The sequence below is a fragment of the Trichosurus vulpecula genome, chromosome 9 (assembly GCF_011100635.1).
Source record: "Trichosurus vulpecula isolate mTriVul1 chromosome 9, mTriVul1.pri, whole genome shotgun sequence".
Classification (NCBI taxonomy): Eukaryota; Metazoa; Chordata; class Mammalia; order Diprotodontia; family Phalangeridae; genus Trichosurus; species Trichosurus vulpecula.
Genome location: NC_050581.1, coordinates 185,818,254 through 185,836,990, shown reverse-complemented (window position 1 = coordinate 185,836,990; position 18,737 = coordinate 185,818,254). Strand labels below are relative to the sequence as shown.

General features: G+C 45.1%; 1 protein-coding gene across 6 annotated transcripts in view; it reads left to right on the top strand.

The window, feature by feature from the left end:
* Positions 1-18,737, top strand: part of FLNB (filamin B) — a 158,920-nt gene that overhangs the window by 79,549 nt on the left and 60,634 nt on the right. For all 6 annotated transcript variants that reach the window (XM_036739515.1, XM_036739514.1, XM_036739513.1 and 3 more), the window contains exons 10-18: positions 4,891-5,017; positions 7,932-8,068; positions 8,809-9,002; positions 11,520-11,633; positions 12,234-12,377; positions 12,578-12,701; positions 13,063-13,223; positions 15,224-15,314; positions 15,632-15,801. In XM_036739515.1, coding sequence (XP_036595410.1) covers positions 4,891-5,017; positions 7,932-8,068; positions 8,809-9,002; positions 11,520-11,633; positions 12,234-12,377; positions 12,578-12,701; positions 13,063-13,223; positions 15,224-15,314; positions 15,632-15,801 — 1,262 coding nt within the window. The remainder of the gene's footprint in view (positions 1-4,890; positions 5,018-7,931; positions 8,069-8,808; positions 9,003-11,519; positions 11,634-12,233; positions 12,378-12,577; positions 12,702-13,062; positions 13,224-15,223; positions 15,315-15,631; positions 15,802-18,737) is intronic.

The window sequence follows — 18,737 nt, the reverse complement described above, 5'->3', positions numbered from 1 at the left end:
CCCCCTCTTCCCTTCCAACAGAACTGCTTTTTCTTGCCACTTGTATGTGAGATAATTTACCCCATTCTATCTCTCCCTTTCTCCCTCTCTCAATATATTCCTCTCTCACCCCTTAATTTGATTTTATTTTTTTAGATATCATCCCTTCATATTCAACTCACCCTGTGCCCTTTATATATATGTATATGTATATGTATATGTATATGTATATGTATATGTATATGTATATGTATATGTATATGTATATGTATATGTATGTATGTATGTATGTATATTCCCTTCAGCTACCCTAATACTGAGGTCTCATGAATCATACACATCATCTGTCCACGTAGGAACGTAAATAAAACAGTTCCACTTTAGTAAGACCCTTATTATTTCTCTTTCTTGTTTACCTTTTCATGCTTCTCTTGATTCTTGTGTTTGAAAGTCAAATTTTCTGTTCAACTCTGGTCTTTTCACTGAGACAGCTTGAAAGTCCTCTATTTTATTGAAAGTCCGTATTTTGCCTTGGAGCATGATACTCAGTTTTGCTGGGCAGGTGATTCTTGGTTTTAATCCTAATTTCTTTGACCTCCAGAATATCATATTCCAAGCCCTTAGATCCCTTAATGTAGAACCTGCTAGATCTTGTGTTATCCTGATTGTGTTTCCACAATACCCAAATTGTTTCTTTCTGGCTGCTTACAGTATTTTTTCCTTGATCTGGGAATTCTGGAATTTGGCGACAATATTCCTAGGAGTTTTTTGGGGGGGGATCTTTTTCAAGAGACGATCAGTGGATTCTTTCAATTTCTATTTTACCCTCTGGCTCTAGAATATCAGGGCAGTTTTCCTTGATAATTTCTTGAAAGATGATGTCTAGGCTCTTTTTTGATCATGGCTTTCAGGTAGTCCACTAATTTTTAAATTATCTCTCCTAGATCTATTTTCCAGGTCAGTGGTTTTTCCAATGAGATATTTCATGTTGTCTTCCATTTTTTCATTCCTTTGGTTCTGTTTTATAATATCTTGAGTTCTCATCAAGTCACTAGCTTCCACTTGCTGCAATCTAATTTTTTAAGGTAGTATTTTCTTCAGTGGTCTTTTGGACCTCCTTTTCCATTTGGGTAATTCTGCCTTTCAAGGCATTCTTCTCCTCATTGGCTTTTTGGAGCTCTTTTGCCATTTGAGTTAGTCTATTTTTAAGGGGTTATTTTCTTCAGTATTTTTTGGGGTCTCCTTTAGCAAGTCATTGACTTGTTTTTCATGATTTTCTTGCATCACTCTCATTTCTCTTCCCAATTTTTCCTCTACTTCTCTTACTTGCTTTTCCAAATCCTTTTGGAGCTCTTCCATGGCCCGAGACCAATTCATATTTTTCTTGGAGGCTTTTGATGTAGGCTCTTTGACTTTGTTGACTTCTTCTGGCTGTATGTTTTGATCTTCTTTGTCACCAAAAAAAGATTCCAGAGTCTGAGTCTGAATCTGAGACTGTTTTCACTGCCTGTTCATGTTCCCAGCCAACTACTTGACCCTTGAGCTTTTTGTCAGGGTATGACTGCTTGTAGGGTAGAGAGTACTTTGTCCCAGGCTTGAGGGGTTGTGCTGCTGTTTTCAGAACTACTTCTACACAGCAAGCTCTGCCACACCAGCGCTCCTTCTCCCCCAAGAACTGCCATCCAGGATTGCAGCCCAGATCCAGGCAGGGCAAAGCAGGCTCTGCACTCCTGCTCTGATCCGCCACTTAATTCCTCTCACCAGGTGGGCCTGGGGCTGGAAGCAACTGCATCTGTAGCTCTGGAAGCAGCCTTAGAGCTGCACCACCTCTGCTGCCCCTGGGCCTGGGGCCAACTGCATACTCTGATACATCAGTTTTTCCACTAACCTGCTCTGTTGTCTTTGATGTTTTTGGGTTGAGAAGTCTGGTAAATGCCACAGCTCAGTGATTCAGGGCCCTACGGCCTTTTCCTCCCGGCTCCTGGTCTGGTTGGTCCTGGCGCGGCCCACGCTGGGCTGTGTTCTGCTCTGCTCCTAGCTCTGTGCGATAGGCCCTTCCCAGCGACCATCCAGGGTATCCTGGACTGGAGCCCTGCTTCCTTCTGCTATTCTGTGGGTTCTGCAGCTCTAGAATTTGTTCAGAGCCATTTTTTATAGGTGTTTGGAGGGAGCTGGGGGAGAGCTTAAGCGAGTCCCTGCTTTCCAGCTGCCACCTTGGCTCCACGTCCCGTTCCCCACCCTCCTCAGGTTTTTAATCTCCCTCAATTGACAATTAGAGCTGTCCAAAGGTGTCCTTTGCTGTCCCTCACAGGAGGTCTCACCTCCTAAATGAGAGCATTGGACCAGGGAGATTCTACTCTCTCCATCTCCATTTCATAGCTGGGCAAATTGAGGCACAGAATTAAGTGCCCAGGGTCTCAATGCCTGAGGCAGAGTATGAGTCTTCATCACATTAGTTCTGGCCCTCCAGCCGAAGTTGTTAATGGTCTTGATCAGCTAGCGAATACCGATACTCTTCATGGGACGAGCAATAAAACCTCAAATAAAGCCTTAAACTCTGCACTCTGCCTTGATTAAAAACATCTGCTCAGACAGTGTAGCAGCAGGAGAAATGAGCAGTGCTGTGCCCGTGGGGATCTCTTTTCTGTGTGTTCTTATCAATGGTCATTGTCGCTCGTGGAAGCCTTTCAGTTCTACTTCAGGCTGTAATACTTTGTTTTTCTTTCCATATTTCCTTGCATTCTTAATATTGCTCATGGCATAATAACGTGCTGTTAAGCCTCTTCTAAGATATGGAGTCCAAAACCAAGCTCTAGCTCCATAAGTAAATCTAGATGGGTTTATGAGGCTCCTTACCCTTCCTGGTCTGGATTGATAACAATATAATTTGCTTACCTCTCTCCCAGATGTTAGATCTAGAAATTCTTTCCAGTTTCTATTATTCCAAATAAATTAATAATGAAATTAGGAAGTTTTTTTGTGTTTTTTTTTTTTTAAATACAGTAAGTTTTTTCCTTTGATTTTTAAAATTACTTTCTGATAGAGTCCTAGTAGTGAGAGCTCTGGGCCAAAGGGTGTGATCAGTTTGGTTCCTCTTTTGCTGTCTTGTCAGATGCCTGGCACATAGTAGGTGCTCAATAAAGGCATACTAACTTACTCCCCAGAAGGATGACAACTGCTCACAATATGGCGTGATGCGATTACTGCTCTCTCTTTTGCTGAACCAGCATTGAATTCAGTTGTTTTAGACTTTGTCATCCACTCTCTTCCTCCTCCAGGTTGACTCAGGGTTCTCAAGGCCCATGCCAGAGGCAGTCTAAGCCCTGGTCGAGAGGCTGCTGATTTAGAAAGCCTTCAGGTATGGGCCTAGCAATGGACTGGAGATCTATCTGAGAACCAGTCTAGCTAAGTTTGAAGACGTTTGTCTCCAGGCTAGCCAAAGACCGGAAGAATTGCCCAGCTTGAGCTGCGGTTTGACTATTTGCTAAGGCTGTTTGCTAAGCTGCATTGGTGATGAGAGAGGAGCCATATTGACAGTGATAGAAGTGGAACTGTTGGTTGTAGATCCAACCCTTGTTTTAGACAGATGGGTATAAAACGGGTCGTCAAAGTTGTTTTAATTTGTATTTCTCTCCTTAGAGAGTTTGGAACAAATTCTCAAGCAGTGGCTGCAATTTGCTTTTCTTTCAGTTATTATTTTCTTGTGTCTCTCTGACTGTTTTATCCACTGGGGAGCATGAGCACAACTACTGTAACTTGAAAGGTTTCATTATAGCTCCTTAATGTCTAATTTTCCCCTCAGGCATTTGCCGTACTCTCAAGGTATTTCTTTTCATTTTGGAATACGTTGTTGCACAAAATTCCTTTAATTTATTTATTTAATTAGTTAATTTATTTAAATGTAATATATTTATTTAATTAATACTAGTAAATATGCTATTTACTGATTTTTTGTTATTTCCTTCAGTTTCTTTCCAGTAATTTCTTTCATTTGATGTTTCTTTTCCCATTAATTGAGATATGCTGTTCTTTTGTCTTGCTATTTACATTGGATTTTTTTTTCCTGTATTGATAACAGTATGGAATATTACTATTGGCTATAGGACCATTGGTCCACTTTGGTGTTAGTCTGAACTCACTTTTCACAAGAAGATCATCCATTCTTCCAAATGAGTATATGGGACATTCTTAGCCAACCTCTTTAACATGTGATCTCTTGTTTTGAAGTAGCTTGGTGTGCTTGGTCCATTTCTAAGATAGGGACTGGCTGAGTGATTGCAGTGGTATAGGGGATTCCCAGAGAAGAAATGATCCTTTGCTGATGCAGGTCTTCACGTCTCAGACACCCTGAAGGTGCAAAGAATGACAAGCTCCTGAAGTGGCTTTGTGTATCTAATTCACAGTATTCAAAGTTATAATTATGTAAAATATGGTCACTGGTTTTAGCTCCATGGAAATCTACAGTTCTCTTACTTCAGAGGATTCATTATTCCCACCAGTCCAGGGTTAAAGATTTGTCTAAAAGACCAATGGCTTAATTGACTTGCCTGGTGTCAAATAGTCAGTATGTGTCCAAGGAAGGACTTTGGGGCCAGGTAGAGAGAGCGTTTGGCAAGTCTCGGTGCTGTGCTGTGCAATGGCCAGCTCTCTCTTGGTTGTACCACATTGCCTTGGCACACAGTAGGTGCTTAATAAAGGTTTTGGCTTAAGTTTCTGTATGTTAGCCCCAACAAACCTGCATGAGTCACCTCCAGGCTGAAGCATTCCTAGGTGCCCCACTCTCCACCATTGACTTTGCCAAAGTTGGGTTGTAGATATTTAATGATAATCTGTCTCTCTCTGTGTCTCTGTCTCTCTCTCTCTCTGTCTGTTTCTGTTTCTCTCTCTCTTTCTGTATATTTGTTTCCTCAGAGGGGCTGGAGGAGCTCGTGAAACAAAAGGGCTTCATGAATGGCGTTTATGCTTTTGAATACTATCCAGGAACTCCTGGGAAATATGTCGTGGTCATCACGTGGGGTGGACACAACATTCCAAAGAGGTGAGTCGAAGCCCAGGCAGCTCTTCTGCCCAACTTACTGCCCCTCCACATCAAGTCTGGGACCCAGGTTAGAGCCACCAACTAATCTTTTTCCCGGATTCAAGGAAAGCAAAGAGCTGCTTTGTTGAAAATCTTTGGAGAGCAGCAGCAGACATTTGGCCCGGAGTCAAATGAAGCAAAAAGCTGCTGGTGGTTTCAATTTCCTGCTTTCAATCAGTGCGAGCGGCTTTGGGCCTGGTGGGAGGGAGAGTAGCCAGAAGGAAGGGTGCATATCTATAAGGAGACTTGTTCATTTTTTTCATGACTGACGACTCTGTTCTTGGTAAACCTTAAAGCACCATATAAATGTCAGTTGCTGTTATTACGATTTGTTGGAGCGCAGTTTGGTGGGATTAGTCCTTTGGATTTTTAATATCTCCTTAGGGATGTGAAGAAACAAAGGAAGCTAGTGTGGGACTTTTTCTTGTGGGGTTTTCCTAGTACCCCTCCATGGAAATTACATAATCTCCCAGCAGTAACAGATCATTTGAGAGGCAAGGCACAGAAGCATGCTTTGAGCTCTGGTCTCCTGAGTCAGTAGAGCAGGTTACTGTGGATAGGAAGCTAGCCTTGGAATTAGGAAGACCTCAGGGCAAGTGTCACCCCGGACATCTCCTGGCTATGTGACTGTAGACCAGCCATTTAACCTCTCAATGCCCTAGGCAACCCTCTAAGACTAGAATGTTACTAATGTGTTGCTGCACTGTGTTGCTAGAGAGGGTTTCTTCTCCTGGGAGTTCCCCACACTGATGAAATCATGGTTGAACTCGAGTCGGTGGGGGGGGGAGGAAATAACCAGGTAATTTATGTAAGTCCGTCAATAAACATTGATTAAGTGCCTGTAATATGCTAGGCACTGTGCTAAGTGACAGAGACAAAAGACAGGTCCTGCCCTCAAGAGCTTATGATCTCAAGAGAGAGATGAAAAGCAAACAAATGTTCAAATAAGCTACATGAAGGAAAATTAGGAAATCAGAGAGAGGGAGAAAGGGAGAAGGAGAGAGAGAGAAGGAGGTAGGGGGGAGAAGGCACTAGATTTAGGGGCATTGGGAAAGGCTTCCTGTGGAGGGTGGGAGTTAAAGGAAGTCACTACTCCCAGTGGCGGAGGGAGAACATTCCAGGATTGGGGGAGGGGGGCAGCCGGAAGAATGCCCAGAGCCGAGAGATGGAGGGGCTTATTTGAGGAATAGCAAGAAAGCTGGTGTCCCTGGATCAGGGCTGAGGGTTAGGAAGACTGGAAAGGTAGGGGGGGAGCAGGTGATAAAGGGCTTTAAATGCCAAACACAGCTTTTTGTATTTGATCCTGGAGGTGAGAGGGAGCTGCTGGAGCTTACTGAGAAGGGGAGTGACCTGAACAGACCTGGGTTTTAGGAAAGTCACTCTAGTGGCTGAATGGAAGACGGATTGGGGTGGGGAGAGTGTCCAAACTGTTGGCAATAGTCCAAGCATAAGGTGGCAAGGTCCTGCACCAGAGTGGTGGCAGTGTCAGAGGAGAGATGTTGCAGAGGTGAAATTGATAGGCCATGACACCATATTGGATGGGGTAGGGTGGTGGTTGGAGATAGTGAGGAATCCAGATCACTCCTAGGTTTCAAGCCTGAGGGACTGGGAGGAGGGTGCTGTCCACAGTAATGTGAAAGGTAGGAAAGGAAGGAAGTTTTGGGGGAAAGATAATGAGTTCTGTTTTGGACACGTTGAGCTTAAGATGTCTGCTAGGCATCTAGTTCAAGATGTGTGAAAGGTAGTTGGAGATGTTAGATCGGAGGTCAGCAGGGGCAGGATAATGAGTGTAAAGTTGGTTATTAAATCTGTGGGAGCTGATGAGATCCCCAGGTGAAGTGGTGAAGAGGGAGAAGAGAAGAGGGTCCAGGACAGAGCCCTGTAGGACTCCTCAAGTTAGAGGGTGTGATCTGGCGGAGGATCCAGCAAAGGAGACACGGAAAGAGCAGACAGAGAGGTGGGGGAGAACCAGGAGAGAGTCCTTCTTGAGGCATATGGGAGCCCTCCAGATTTTAGGCAAACCATCTTGAGTGGATTTTCCCAGAAGGGTCATCACACAGTGGGCAGAAGCTTAGTGATCAGTGCTGCCTTACCTTTGTACCTTTGTACAGTGCCTTATAGCCTACACGACTCCTTCATTGTGCTCTCCCATTTGTCTCACTGGATGTTGACGAGCTGGATTTTTCTTGCTTTTACCACTACCCGTGGCCCAGCAATACCACTACTAGGTCTATCTCCTAAAGATATAAAAGAAAAAGGAAAAAGACCTATAGCAGGGTTTTTTGTGGTGGCAAAGAACTGGAAGTTGAGAGGATGCTCACTCATCAATTGGGGAATGGCTGAATAAGTCACTGCATCCGATGGTGATTGTGCCGTGAGAAATGACGAGTGAGCTGGTTTCAGAAAAAACATGGCAGGATGTATATGAACTGATGCCAAATGAAATGAGAAGCACTGGGAGAGCATTGTGCACAGCAGTGGCAGCGTTGTAATGATGACCCACTGTGAAAGACTTGGCTATGCTGATCAATACAATGGTCTAAAACAATTCCAAAGGACCCATGATGAAAATATGCCATCCACTTCCAGAAAGAGAGAGAACTGATGAACTCTGGGTACAATCTGAAATATACTTTTCTTGCTTTCTTTAGTTTTCTTGCAATATGGCTAGTATGGAAATGTGTTTTGCATGATTTCCTATGTATGATTAATTGCCTTCTTGGTGATTGGGGAGTGGAAAAGGGCTCGAGAACTTGGAACTCAAAATTTAAAAAGAAAAGAACGCCAAAAATAAATAATAACATATTAGAAATTAATTCTTGATTATTAGGATGTCTCCTTCTTTCCTAATGCAAGCAAATCTGTTTCCATCTAGTCCCTTTGAAGTCCAAGTGGGCCCTGAGGCAGGCGTCCAGAAAGTGAGAGCTTGGGGGCCTGGTCTCCATGGAGGCATTGCTGGGAGGTCAGCAGACTTCGTTGTTGAGTCCATTGGCTCAGAAGTTGGATCGCTGGGTAAGCCTATAAAGAAAATGGTCCATCCTGTGAATACTGTAGATAACCCCATGGATGTATTCTTGTCCTAATTCTATATCTCCTCCTTCTTTAAATAGAACCTTCTGGTAGTGTATAGTGGGAAGGCAGAGGACCTGAAACCTACCCTCTGGTGCTTATTAACTGTATGAGTTTGATCAGGTCACTTCACATCTTCCTGGCCTCTGTTTGCTCATGTGTAAAATGGGCCTAGGAGGGCCCTTTCAGCTCTAGATCTCTGATCTTAGAAGTCATATAGACTCCCTGAGCCTTGGTTTCCTCATCTGTAAAATGGCCTCGACTGAGGCATCCTCCAGTTCTAAATGTGTGGCCCTGTGGTCCTCTCTGTCTCACAGGGATGTTGAGGGTATATGAATGGGGACCATCTATTGACTTTTCTACGATTAACATATAAGTGGTACTTGAAATTTCTTCTGAGCCTCCCCCTGCTCCACGACGTGTTTACTTCATAGTTTTTGTGACCAACCAGTGGTAAATAACTCACTTCCTTGCAGTGGTTATCTCTGTAGTTCCCCCCTGCCACCCCCTCATAACTTTGTGGAGTGAGATGATGTGAATGACTTTTAAAACCTGTGATGGACCCCAGCCTCCACTTTAATCTCTTGGATGTGTCACCATGATTGGTGCCAGTGATGAAGGATGTGTAACTATTGGTTGTTGGTCCCCTGCTTGTTTCCAGTGTGTCTTTTGCCATCTCTTAGGATTTGCCATTGAAGGCCCATCCCAGGCAAAGATCGAGTACGATGACCAGAATGATGGGTCCTGTGATGTGAAATATTGGCCCAAGGAGCCTGGGGAGTATGCCGTCCATATTATGTGTGATGATGAAGACATAAAGGACAGCCCTTACATGGCCTACATACAGCCAGCCTCAGGAGACTTCAACCCAGATTTGGTGAGAAAGCTGCTTGGTCCCATAGAGCCCTCCCCACCCCCTTCTTTCCCAACTTATGTGTCAATAAGCGCAGATACAGACTGCACAGAATGTTGAAGGCAGTCCCATTAGAGTCTCCTCCGGTGCTGGTGTGGAATCTGGCCTCCCAAAAGATTACCTTGTATTTGTCTGTGTGTCCCGTGACCTTGATCATATATGTGGGTGTTGTCTCCCTTAAGAGACTAGAAACTTCTGAGAGCTGGGAGTTTTGTTTCTGGCTTTGCGTGCAGTAGGTGCTTAATGAATGCCTGATGATTGGTGGATTCATGGAGGCAACATGGTGCTCTGAAGTCAGAGGCCCTGGCTTCCCGTCTTCCCTCTGATGCTCACTCCTCATGTATCTATTGGCAAGTGTTCCTGGTCCTTACATGGGGGTGTGGAGATGCTAGGTAGCCTCTGAGGTCCTTTCTGGCTCCAAATCTCTGCCCCATTTTAGGTGCTTAATAGATGCTGGCTGAGGGATTAAGGCAACATAGCAAAGGGGAATGAGATAAGAGGACCTGAGTTACAATCTTGCTGCTCCTGCTAACTCAGCTTACTCATCTGTAGAATAAGAGGAGGTTGGACTTCATTCCTTGTGAGATACCTTCCATCTCAAGATCTTTGATCTATTATGAATCCATTGAAGAATTTGTTTAAGCAGCATTTAGTCTTTCAGCTGGGATCCAACAGATTTTCCAGCCTGAGACCTTGACCCATTCCTTTGTCCTTAGGAGACCTGTAACATTTATGTACATATAAGAGGCGGTGCTCCTGATAGATAGAAGGCTGGGTTTGAGCCTTGCCTCTGATGCACACTAGGCTTTGTGACCCTAGGCAAGTCACTGTAATCTTTCCCTGTCCCCAGGCAACTGTCTAAGGCCAAGTTACAAAAGAGTTGCCCATCTGCATTTGTGGAGGGAGTTTCCATACTGGGAATTCTCTCCACAGGTGAAACCACAAGTATGGGCCAAAAAGCAGAAACAGGAAGTTTTCTTCCTCTGCTCCTACTACTGACCTCCCAGCTTCCTTTAAGTCCCAACTAAAATCCCATCTTCTACAGGAAGCCTGCCCCATCCCCTCTTAATTCTAGCGCCTTCCCTCTGTTAATTATTTATTATTTATCCTTGCTTAGTATATATCTGTTCACATTGTCCCTTCCATTAGATTGTAAGCTTCTTGAGGGCAGCGACTGTTTTTTTGCCCCTTTTTATATCCCCATTGCCTGGCACATAGAAGGCACTTAATTTATTATCTTCCTAACTCCCTTTCTCTCTTCTGCTTATCAGTCAACCAGCATATTTTGATTTTATTTTAATCTTATTTTTTTCAATGAACAGAAATCTGTTTTCTATCCTTACCACCTCTCCTTACTGGGCAGGGGTTGGAGTCAGAATAAGAAAAACAAAAACCTTGAAACAAATGCATAGAATCAAGCAAAGCCAATACCTACATTGGCCGTGTCCCAAAATATATCTCATTCCATCACCTCTCTGGCAGAAGGTGGGCACTGTGTTTCATCATGGGTACTCTGGAGTCAGTCGTTGCTTTGGTCAGGGTTCTTAAATCTTACCAGGTCAGCAAGCATTTATAACGTACCTACTATGTGTCAAGCACTGGGCTAGGCATTGGGGGTACAAAGACTGTTAATTCTCTTAGGGAGCTTTAGAATTTAACTGGGGGGAGGTGTGTGTGTGTGTGTGTGTATTCACAAAATAGAGAACAAGGTCATGGGCGGGGGGCTAGCAGCTGGAACGGTTATGTATAGAAGGTGGCATTATAGATGGAAAACACATGTAACTTGATTACCATGTGGTCTATGGAACAGGTTGATGAGACTGAATGAGAAGGCTAACAGGAAACAAACCACTTTCCTGGACAGGCTGGGCTCAAGCCAGGCTTGTGCCTACCATCTCAGCCAAGCAACTATTGGCTTCATTCTCTCTCCTTCCTCCTTGGTCCCCTTCCCCTTAGACCCCCCCCTTCCCCCACTCCCCCCAACTGCCAACCCTGTAGAATGTTCTCTGAGGTTTGGGTTCTGACTCTTAAAGCAGTAATGGTGATGCTGAGATGGAAGGTCACTCTTGTCCCAGTTGCCTGTGACCAGCACCCTCTGTCCCTTTTGATTAGGGTTCAGGCTGTGGGTCGGTTTTCAACCCATTTTAGGTAGAGAGGTATCTTTATCTCCCCAGTGAAGGCTAGTTGCTTTCCCTTCAGTTAACACATATGCTGGTACAGGGGAAAGTGCCAGTGTTAGAATCTCATCTTCTCATAATCAGTCTGCCAGTAAGCACTTATTAAGCACCTCCTGTGTGCCAGGCACTGTACTGGGAACATCATATTTTTTTTCTTTTGTACGGTGTTTTTTTTTTTTCATTTCTTGATTACTTAAGAGAAGGTTCCTCATTTTCCCCCTGCTTCTTATTGGGATTTAATTTGACTCATCCTCTTTTTTCTGGATGTCACAGGAGGATAATCATTATCTCCTCTTACTCCCAGGTTCAAGCCTATGGTCCAGGATTAGAGAAGACTGGGTGTATTGTCAACAACTTGGCAGAATTTACTGTTGATCCTAAGGATGCTGGGAAGGCACCCTTGAAGATCTATGCTCAGGTAAGTTCCTGTAGGTCTGATATCTGGGTGTCATTGCTGTCTGGGGATAGGAGACACTTCATAAAAGCCAGTTGACCAAATAAAGGTACTTTGGGTCTGATGACACTAGGTAGATTTTTTTCTAAACCACAGCACTAACATGACTGGAGATGAAAGGTGGTAACACATTCTCCCAGCTCTGACCCCCGTCCCTCTGATCAGGGACTGCATCTCATAGCTGACATGTACCAAATGGGTCTCTTTACCTCTTCAAGACTGGCTAGTCCCAGGGATCCCCAGGACTTTTCCAGCAAAGCAAAACTAGGTTTTGGGAGGAAAGAAGATAGTAGAAGTTGGGAGAGGAAATTGGAACCAAGTGGTTGTAACTTGAGGAAACAGAGGAAACTGTCAACCCTCTACCCATTTGTAATGACCCCAAGATGTAAGAGCAGGCACTGGGGACAGGAGCTGGTGAGTAGTGTTATCTTTCCCTTTGGCTTTAAAAAGTGTCCAGGCAATTTCATGAATCAGCTCTCTTAAAAGTAGTCTGTTCACTCTCTCTTTTCCTTAATAAGAGGATGGCTTGTACTTCCTTGCTAAGGTCTTGATAATTGTTTTCAGGATGGAGAAGGCAGTCCCATTGAGATTCAGATGAAGGCCAAGATGGACGGGACCTACGCCTGTTGTTACACGCCACTGAAGCCAATAAAACATACAATTTCAGTCGTGTGGGGAGGAGTGAATGTCCCCAAAAGCCCCTACAGGGTGGGTAACTGATGCAGCCTTCAGGATTGGGCAAGTTGTGGGCTGGGACAGATAATTAAGCAGATACCCAGGTGCCAGTAGAGACCAGTGGTTGTGATTTGACTTAAGAGTGAGCTAAAGTGTGTTGCGGTAGGTTTTGAGCGATGAGGAAGACCTTCACTTGATTTCAATGGCCTCATGAATTTGAATTTTGTCTCTAGGTTGGTGTTGGTCAAGGGAGCCACCCTCAGAAGGTCAAAGTGTTTGGTCCTGGTGTGGAGAGAAGTGGTCTGAAAGCCAATGAGCCCACTCACTTCACTGTCGATTGTACAGAGGCAGGGGAAGGTGAGAGCGCTTGATCAAACTATTATTGGCTATTATCACTCTTAGGGAATGGCCCTCGTTGCTAAGTGTTGACCAGGTGTTGACTCTTGATAGAAACAGTCTCTGAAGGAAAGCTAACTTGAAACTGAAAGCTGAACTAAAGGAAAATCATCATTCTTCCTAATATCTATCTGCTCATTAATGTCCTAGCCAAGTAAACAACAAAACCTATCCAGACCCAAGCTGCCACTTTGCACTCTTGCATGTTGGTAGCTGAAATTCCCATGGGGTTCCTGGGAACCTTAGGGAGGACATGATTGATGCGAGACTCTTTGTAACATGCCCTTCTTTTAACGGGCGTTAATCCAATGACTTGTTTCAGGTGATGTCAGCGTTGGCATTAAATGTGATGCTGGAGTTCTGAGCGTGGATGAGGAAGACGTGGACTTTGACATCATTCACAATGCCAATGACACATTTACAGTGAAATATGCACCCCCTGCTCCTGGCAGATATACCATCAAAGTTCTCTTTGCCTCTCAGGTTTGTCAGTGGGTCCAGAAAAGCTCCAGGGGGAGGCAGGGAGGCCAGGGAGATGGTTACCAGCTGCTTCAGCTGGCACTCAACGCAGGGGGTGTGGCTTGATTGGACAGGTGCTGACAAACCAACCCATCACCTCCTGGTTTGGCAGCACAAAGGGCTGAGCAGGGCCTGGCTCCCAGTCCGTGTGCTTTTCCTCTTCCAACTCTCAATCTTCCTTAGCTTTTGGTTTGTTTGACAGTATAACACTGCTTTCTCATTTTATCAGAATTAGCCACAAAACTCGTTTTCCCCACGGATAGCCACAAAACTCGTTTTCTCTGTGGATAGGATTTGAAGAAATATTCATTCAAATCTCTTCTTTAAAGCCCAGTGCTTAGCTTGTGAGAAGGTCACTACAGGATCCAAGCCTCCTTCCCTGGGGATGGTCTGGTGGGTTTAAAATGCCCTTTCAGAAAGAGAGACACTTTTGTTTCTCAATAACCAGTAGTAAGGGAAGACATTTTGAAGTCTCTTTAGAAGGAGCAGTATAAATAAAAGGGGTGAACATGAAGAGGCAGCAAAAAACAATTACAAGGTCAAGAGTCTCTCTGGGGAAGAGTCTGCATGGGTGGTAACTGTTCTGGGTTCAGTGTGGCCAAATTATCTGGACTAGCTCTCTCTAGCCTGCCTGGAGAGAGATTTTTTGGGGAAAAATGGTGCCCTTGCAACTTCTGCTGGTGGTTGCCCCTCCCCTTTATAATATAGGTCTCAAACCTCTGCCCTGGGGGCGGTTTTTATCGTTTTGTTTCCATTTCTTCCTTATTCCAAGTTTTTGGGGTTACATTTGCGGTCTGCTCCCGGCTTTCACTCAGCAGTGTCTCTTGGAACCTCTTCTCCCAAGAACAATCTGCTAGAATCTTTCTGAAGATGTGATTCCATAGAGCATTACAAGCTCTTCTTCTAATGGAGATTAGCAGCTCATTCAGAGTTGGTGCTTGTCCATTTACAAATTGTCCTTTACTAAAAATAGATGGGTACTGATGATTCATTTACATGTTTGAATTGAATAAAATTTTCGTTAAAATGGTGAAAGCTTCATGCAAAAAAAACTGAATATGTGGAGGGATAGTCCCTATTCATTTATTAGTCAGGGGAGGGGGAAGTTAGCGTGGTCTGACCCTAGGATTTCACTGGTATATGGAGTTCCCATTGAAGAAACTCCCTGCCATTGCAGATGGGTATCAGCTCTGCAAGTTATGGCCTTTAAGGCTTGTCTGGGAGAGGTTTCTGTGACTGGTCTGGTATCAGAAAACCAGGGGTGGGACCTGAATCTGTGTCTTCCTGACTTTGGGATCAGTTCTCTATCCGCCAGGACACAGAGACTCTCAATCATAGAATGTTTAAACTGGAAGAATCATGATTATCTTGGGATCCAATCCTTCTCCCCCTGCCTTTCATTTTCTTAAACAGATGAGGAAACCAAGGCCTAGAAAAGTCAAATGATTTCCCCCAGTCAGTGAGAGTAGGACAGTATATTGTAGTGAACTTCAGAGTCAGGAAATCCAAAAGTTCAAATCCCACTTCTGAAGGGTCCTGACTGTGTGACCCTAGGCAAGTCACCGGGCTTCTCATTGACCCCAGCCATCAAGGTGCAGGATACATGTTAATCGGCAATGGCAGAGGGGGTTTCCTCACTAAGAATTCCCTATGTTTGTGAAATCATATCTCTGGACAGAGAGAGAGAGAGAGAATATGGGGAGAAGGGGAGCGGGGAGAGGGAGGGAGAGAACTTGAGCATACAGCTATGGTACCAACACAGAGGCTTTGCTGAAATTGGCAGCCCCTACCCCACTGTATCCCAGGGTCTCCTAATGTGGAGATGCTTGTGGATACCTGGTAATCAATAAACAAAACCATCCACAGTTCTTGGAAGTATCAGATCTGACTTCAACAGAGGGAAGTCTAGATCCATTTGGTATCAATCTGGTAGGCTTTCTGTTAAAAACCTGTTTGTGTTTCAGGAAATCCCTGCCAGTCCTTTCCGCGTCAAAGTCGATCCTTCGCATGATGCCAGCAAAGTCAGAGCAGAGGGCCCCGGGCTCAGCAGGGCAGGTACGGTGACCCTCCCACAAGTAGTTTCTGCAAAGCATTTGGAGATGAAAATTGGCATGCTTATTTAATTAAAAAAAATAAAGCGTGGGTGATGGCTTATCTCTACAAAAAATAGATCTTGTATCAACGATGTTGCTTTAGAAATAGGAAGCACTTATATCATGGCACCTTTCCAGATGGGGAAAGATGGAATAGTCTCAGGCTAGCGGAGCCAAGACCATGAAGCCCCATGGCAGTGACTCTCAGATAGACCTGTTAGACCAGTTCCTCGGGAGGGTGGACTGCCCATCTTCTGACTTCAAAGTGTTTCTTTCTAGGGGTGGAAAATGGAAAACCGACTCACTTCACCGTCTTTACCAAGGGGGCTGGGAAAGCTCCGCTAGATGTACAGTTTAGCGGTCCCCAGGCTGGGGTTGCCGTCCGGGACCTGGATATCATCGACAACTATGACTATTCCCACACAGTGAAATACACACCGGTCCAACAGGTGCGTGTCTTTCTCCTCTGGCTACGGTAATAGGGCCAGCCCCTTGCCAAAAGACCATTTTTGTGTTTAAACGTGAATGGATTTCGTGGGTCCCTGGGCAATGTTGGGAAGCATCTGACCTTTAACAGACTGTAAAGTTCTCTTGCTTTGTTCCATCCTTGTCTGGGAAATGTTGACAATTGCCCTCACAGCTCACAGTGAGGAGGCCTTCGATGAAAATAGTCCAGACCCAAGGGAAAACATGCCGGTGAGGCTAACCTTGTTCTGGAGGTTTTTGGTTTTGTTTTTGCTTTTTTGTGTTCAGAGAAGATACCTAGTCCCAGACTGGGGAGCATTTGTCTGGCCTGGGTTGGTGTGTCGGTTCATTGTGTACGATGCTATTTTTGTTTTCATGCGGACCTCGGGGAGCCTGTCTCTAGAGCTCAGATCTCAGCCCATTGATGCGGTGAGAGCCGCTGCGCTGGTGTTTTGTATCCAAGCAGGCATTGAAATAGCACTGGCCCTTATGGACAAGGTGCCAACCAATTTCACATTCAGAGTCTGAGTTTCCCTGAGACAGGCTCCTTTAAGGGAGGATCTGATGGAATGTTAACTCTCCAAGTACTAAAAGCATTTTACAGCCCAGCACTCTTTCTCGCAGCAACATGTCATTGGGCATCGAGGCCAGGATCATGGGTCTCATTGCACAAGATCTGAGGTGACCGAGAATGAGGCAGATACCTGCCTGTTGGAAAGTTACCTTAAGGTCAAGCGGTTTGGGTGCTGGGAACTTAAACGTAGGAGCCAGTTCTAGTTATCTCATAAACCTGGAAGCAAAAGAGACTTCGGAGACCATCTAGTCCCACCTCTTGGCTTTACTGAGGAGGATGGGACTCATGGAGGGTCTTGCACGTGGGTTTATAAGATCATAAGCCCTGAGCTGGAAGGGCCCTCACAGGCACCTAGTTCCAACTCTCAGATTTTACAGAAAAGGAAAAAGGGGCCCAGGGAGACAAAATCTTTGCCCACAGTTCATGGAGGTAGTGTCAGAAATGGAGTTTGAACATGGGCCCTTTGCAGGGCTCTTCCCACGGAATCACCCTGCCTTCTGTTTATAAAAGCTTTGGGATGGCATGTAAGAACCTAGAGGGGACCTATGGCTCTCTGCACTCATTTGGTGTGTGACTTGGGGGTCAAGCCTAGAATAACCGATGGAGAGCCAGAAGAATCTTCCTGGGTCATCCTGTCCAACTTCTATCTTTTTTTTATGAAAAGGAATCCAAGGCTCAGACAGATGATGTCACCTGGAAGTGATTTTCCTGAATGATCTGGGTGACTCTGAAAATTTCCCTGCTGCAAGAGAATGGGGTTCTCTGCTAGGCTGGAGTGTACGTTTGGTTATCCTGGCGGGGTGAGGCGGGTCATGCTAATGCACATTATAGAATAATCCATATCCTTTTAACTCCTTTGGATGAAGCTAGATTTGTCTTTTTGTGACCTGTTCTTTTGGGCGTAGTCATGACCTAGAGCCAGGGTTCTTAGCTGGGGTTTGCGAACTTAAAAAAAAAAAACATTTTTTTTTTTTTACTGTATTTCAACATAATTGTCTTCCTTGTAGTCCTACGTACTTTATTTTGTGCATTTAAAAATGTGACTCCAAGAAGGGATCCATAGGCTTCCCCAGAGTGACTGCCCAAGCGGTCCATGGCCCACAGAGGGTTAAGAAGCCCTACTCTGGAGGCTGCTCCCAGCAAGCCCTGCTTCTCCCACCCCCGCTGTGGGCTTCCTGAGTCGGTATGTGACTTGTTGGGAGGGTGTCACACCCACTGGCACACCTTTCAGGCCGGCTTTCAGGGAATAACACAGCCTCCCTTTCCAGAAATGTGGCTGCTCCAGCTGCTATGTGGCTGTGGGTGTGTCTTGGCTGAGGGTGAATGCTCTCCCAGAAGGCAGAGAATGTGCTCACTGCTCTGCCAGCGGGCTGTCCTCGGGCTCTGTCCTGTGCCCCTTCTCCAGCAGCCGGAGGGCAGATGGCTCGCTGTGGTCTGTTTGCCGACGTCCACTCAGGAGCTGGACGGCCCTGGGCTCTCCTCCCTTGGTGCATTTGGAAGGCTGCAGAAGCCGTTGGCAGATGTTCTCTCGTAGGCTGTTTTCATTAGCCTGACAATGAAGGGGTCCTCTGATGATCTCCAGGACCTCCTGAAGAGGAATTTATTTGTCTTTTCCAATCCATGGTTTCTTCTCTGGTCTCACGTAGCTTGCAGCATGAGGCAGTTAGGTTGGGTGAGGCCTGCTTGGCCCCGAATGGCCACTGTGGAGGCCTCTTGTTTGGAAGAGCTCTGCCCCGGAAGGCTCAGGGGAATGCTGGCTACCATACCAACCAGACTGGCTTGGTCTTTGCTGTGTCCTCTCGACTCTGGTTGCCTCTGGCTGGAGTCCCCGAGAATCCTGAGGATATAGCTCTTGCCTACCCACTATCTCCATCTCCCAAAGCCAGTGAACACGCCAGAAAGAGGGAAACTAAGGCTGCCCTGTCTGGTCCTTTGGGATTGGCTGCCCTGTCTGGTCCTTTGGGATTATCTAGGAAGTCCCTGGGTCTGACCTCTGGCCACTGTCTTTGGCTCAGCATGACAAACTGGTGTCTTACAGAGTATTAGCAAACTGTTGGGAGACTTGAGGGAATAAGAAAATTCTCATAATCCCAAATGATTGCTGCTTTAGAGACGCCTTTATCAAATAGGCTAGTGATGGCTGCTTTATTTTATATACATATACACATGTACATACATATATACACACATGTATTCACATAAATAAAATTTAAAATAAAATAAGCGAACCCATTTCTTGGCTGTCTTCAGCACAATCAACTTAAACTCAAAGTTCAGGCAGAAAAGACCCCAAGTTCTATTCTCCACCTTCAGGTAGCCCTTTGTAGTTTTATTTTAGGCAAAGTT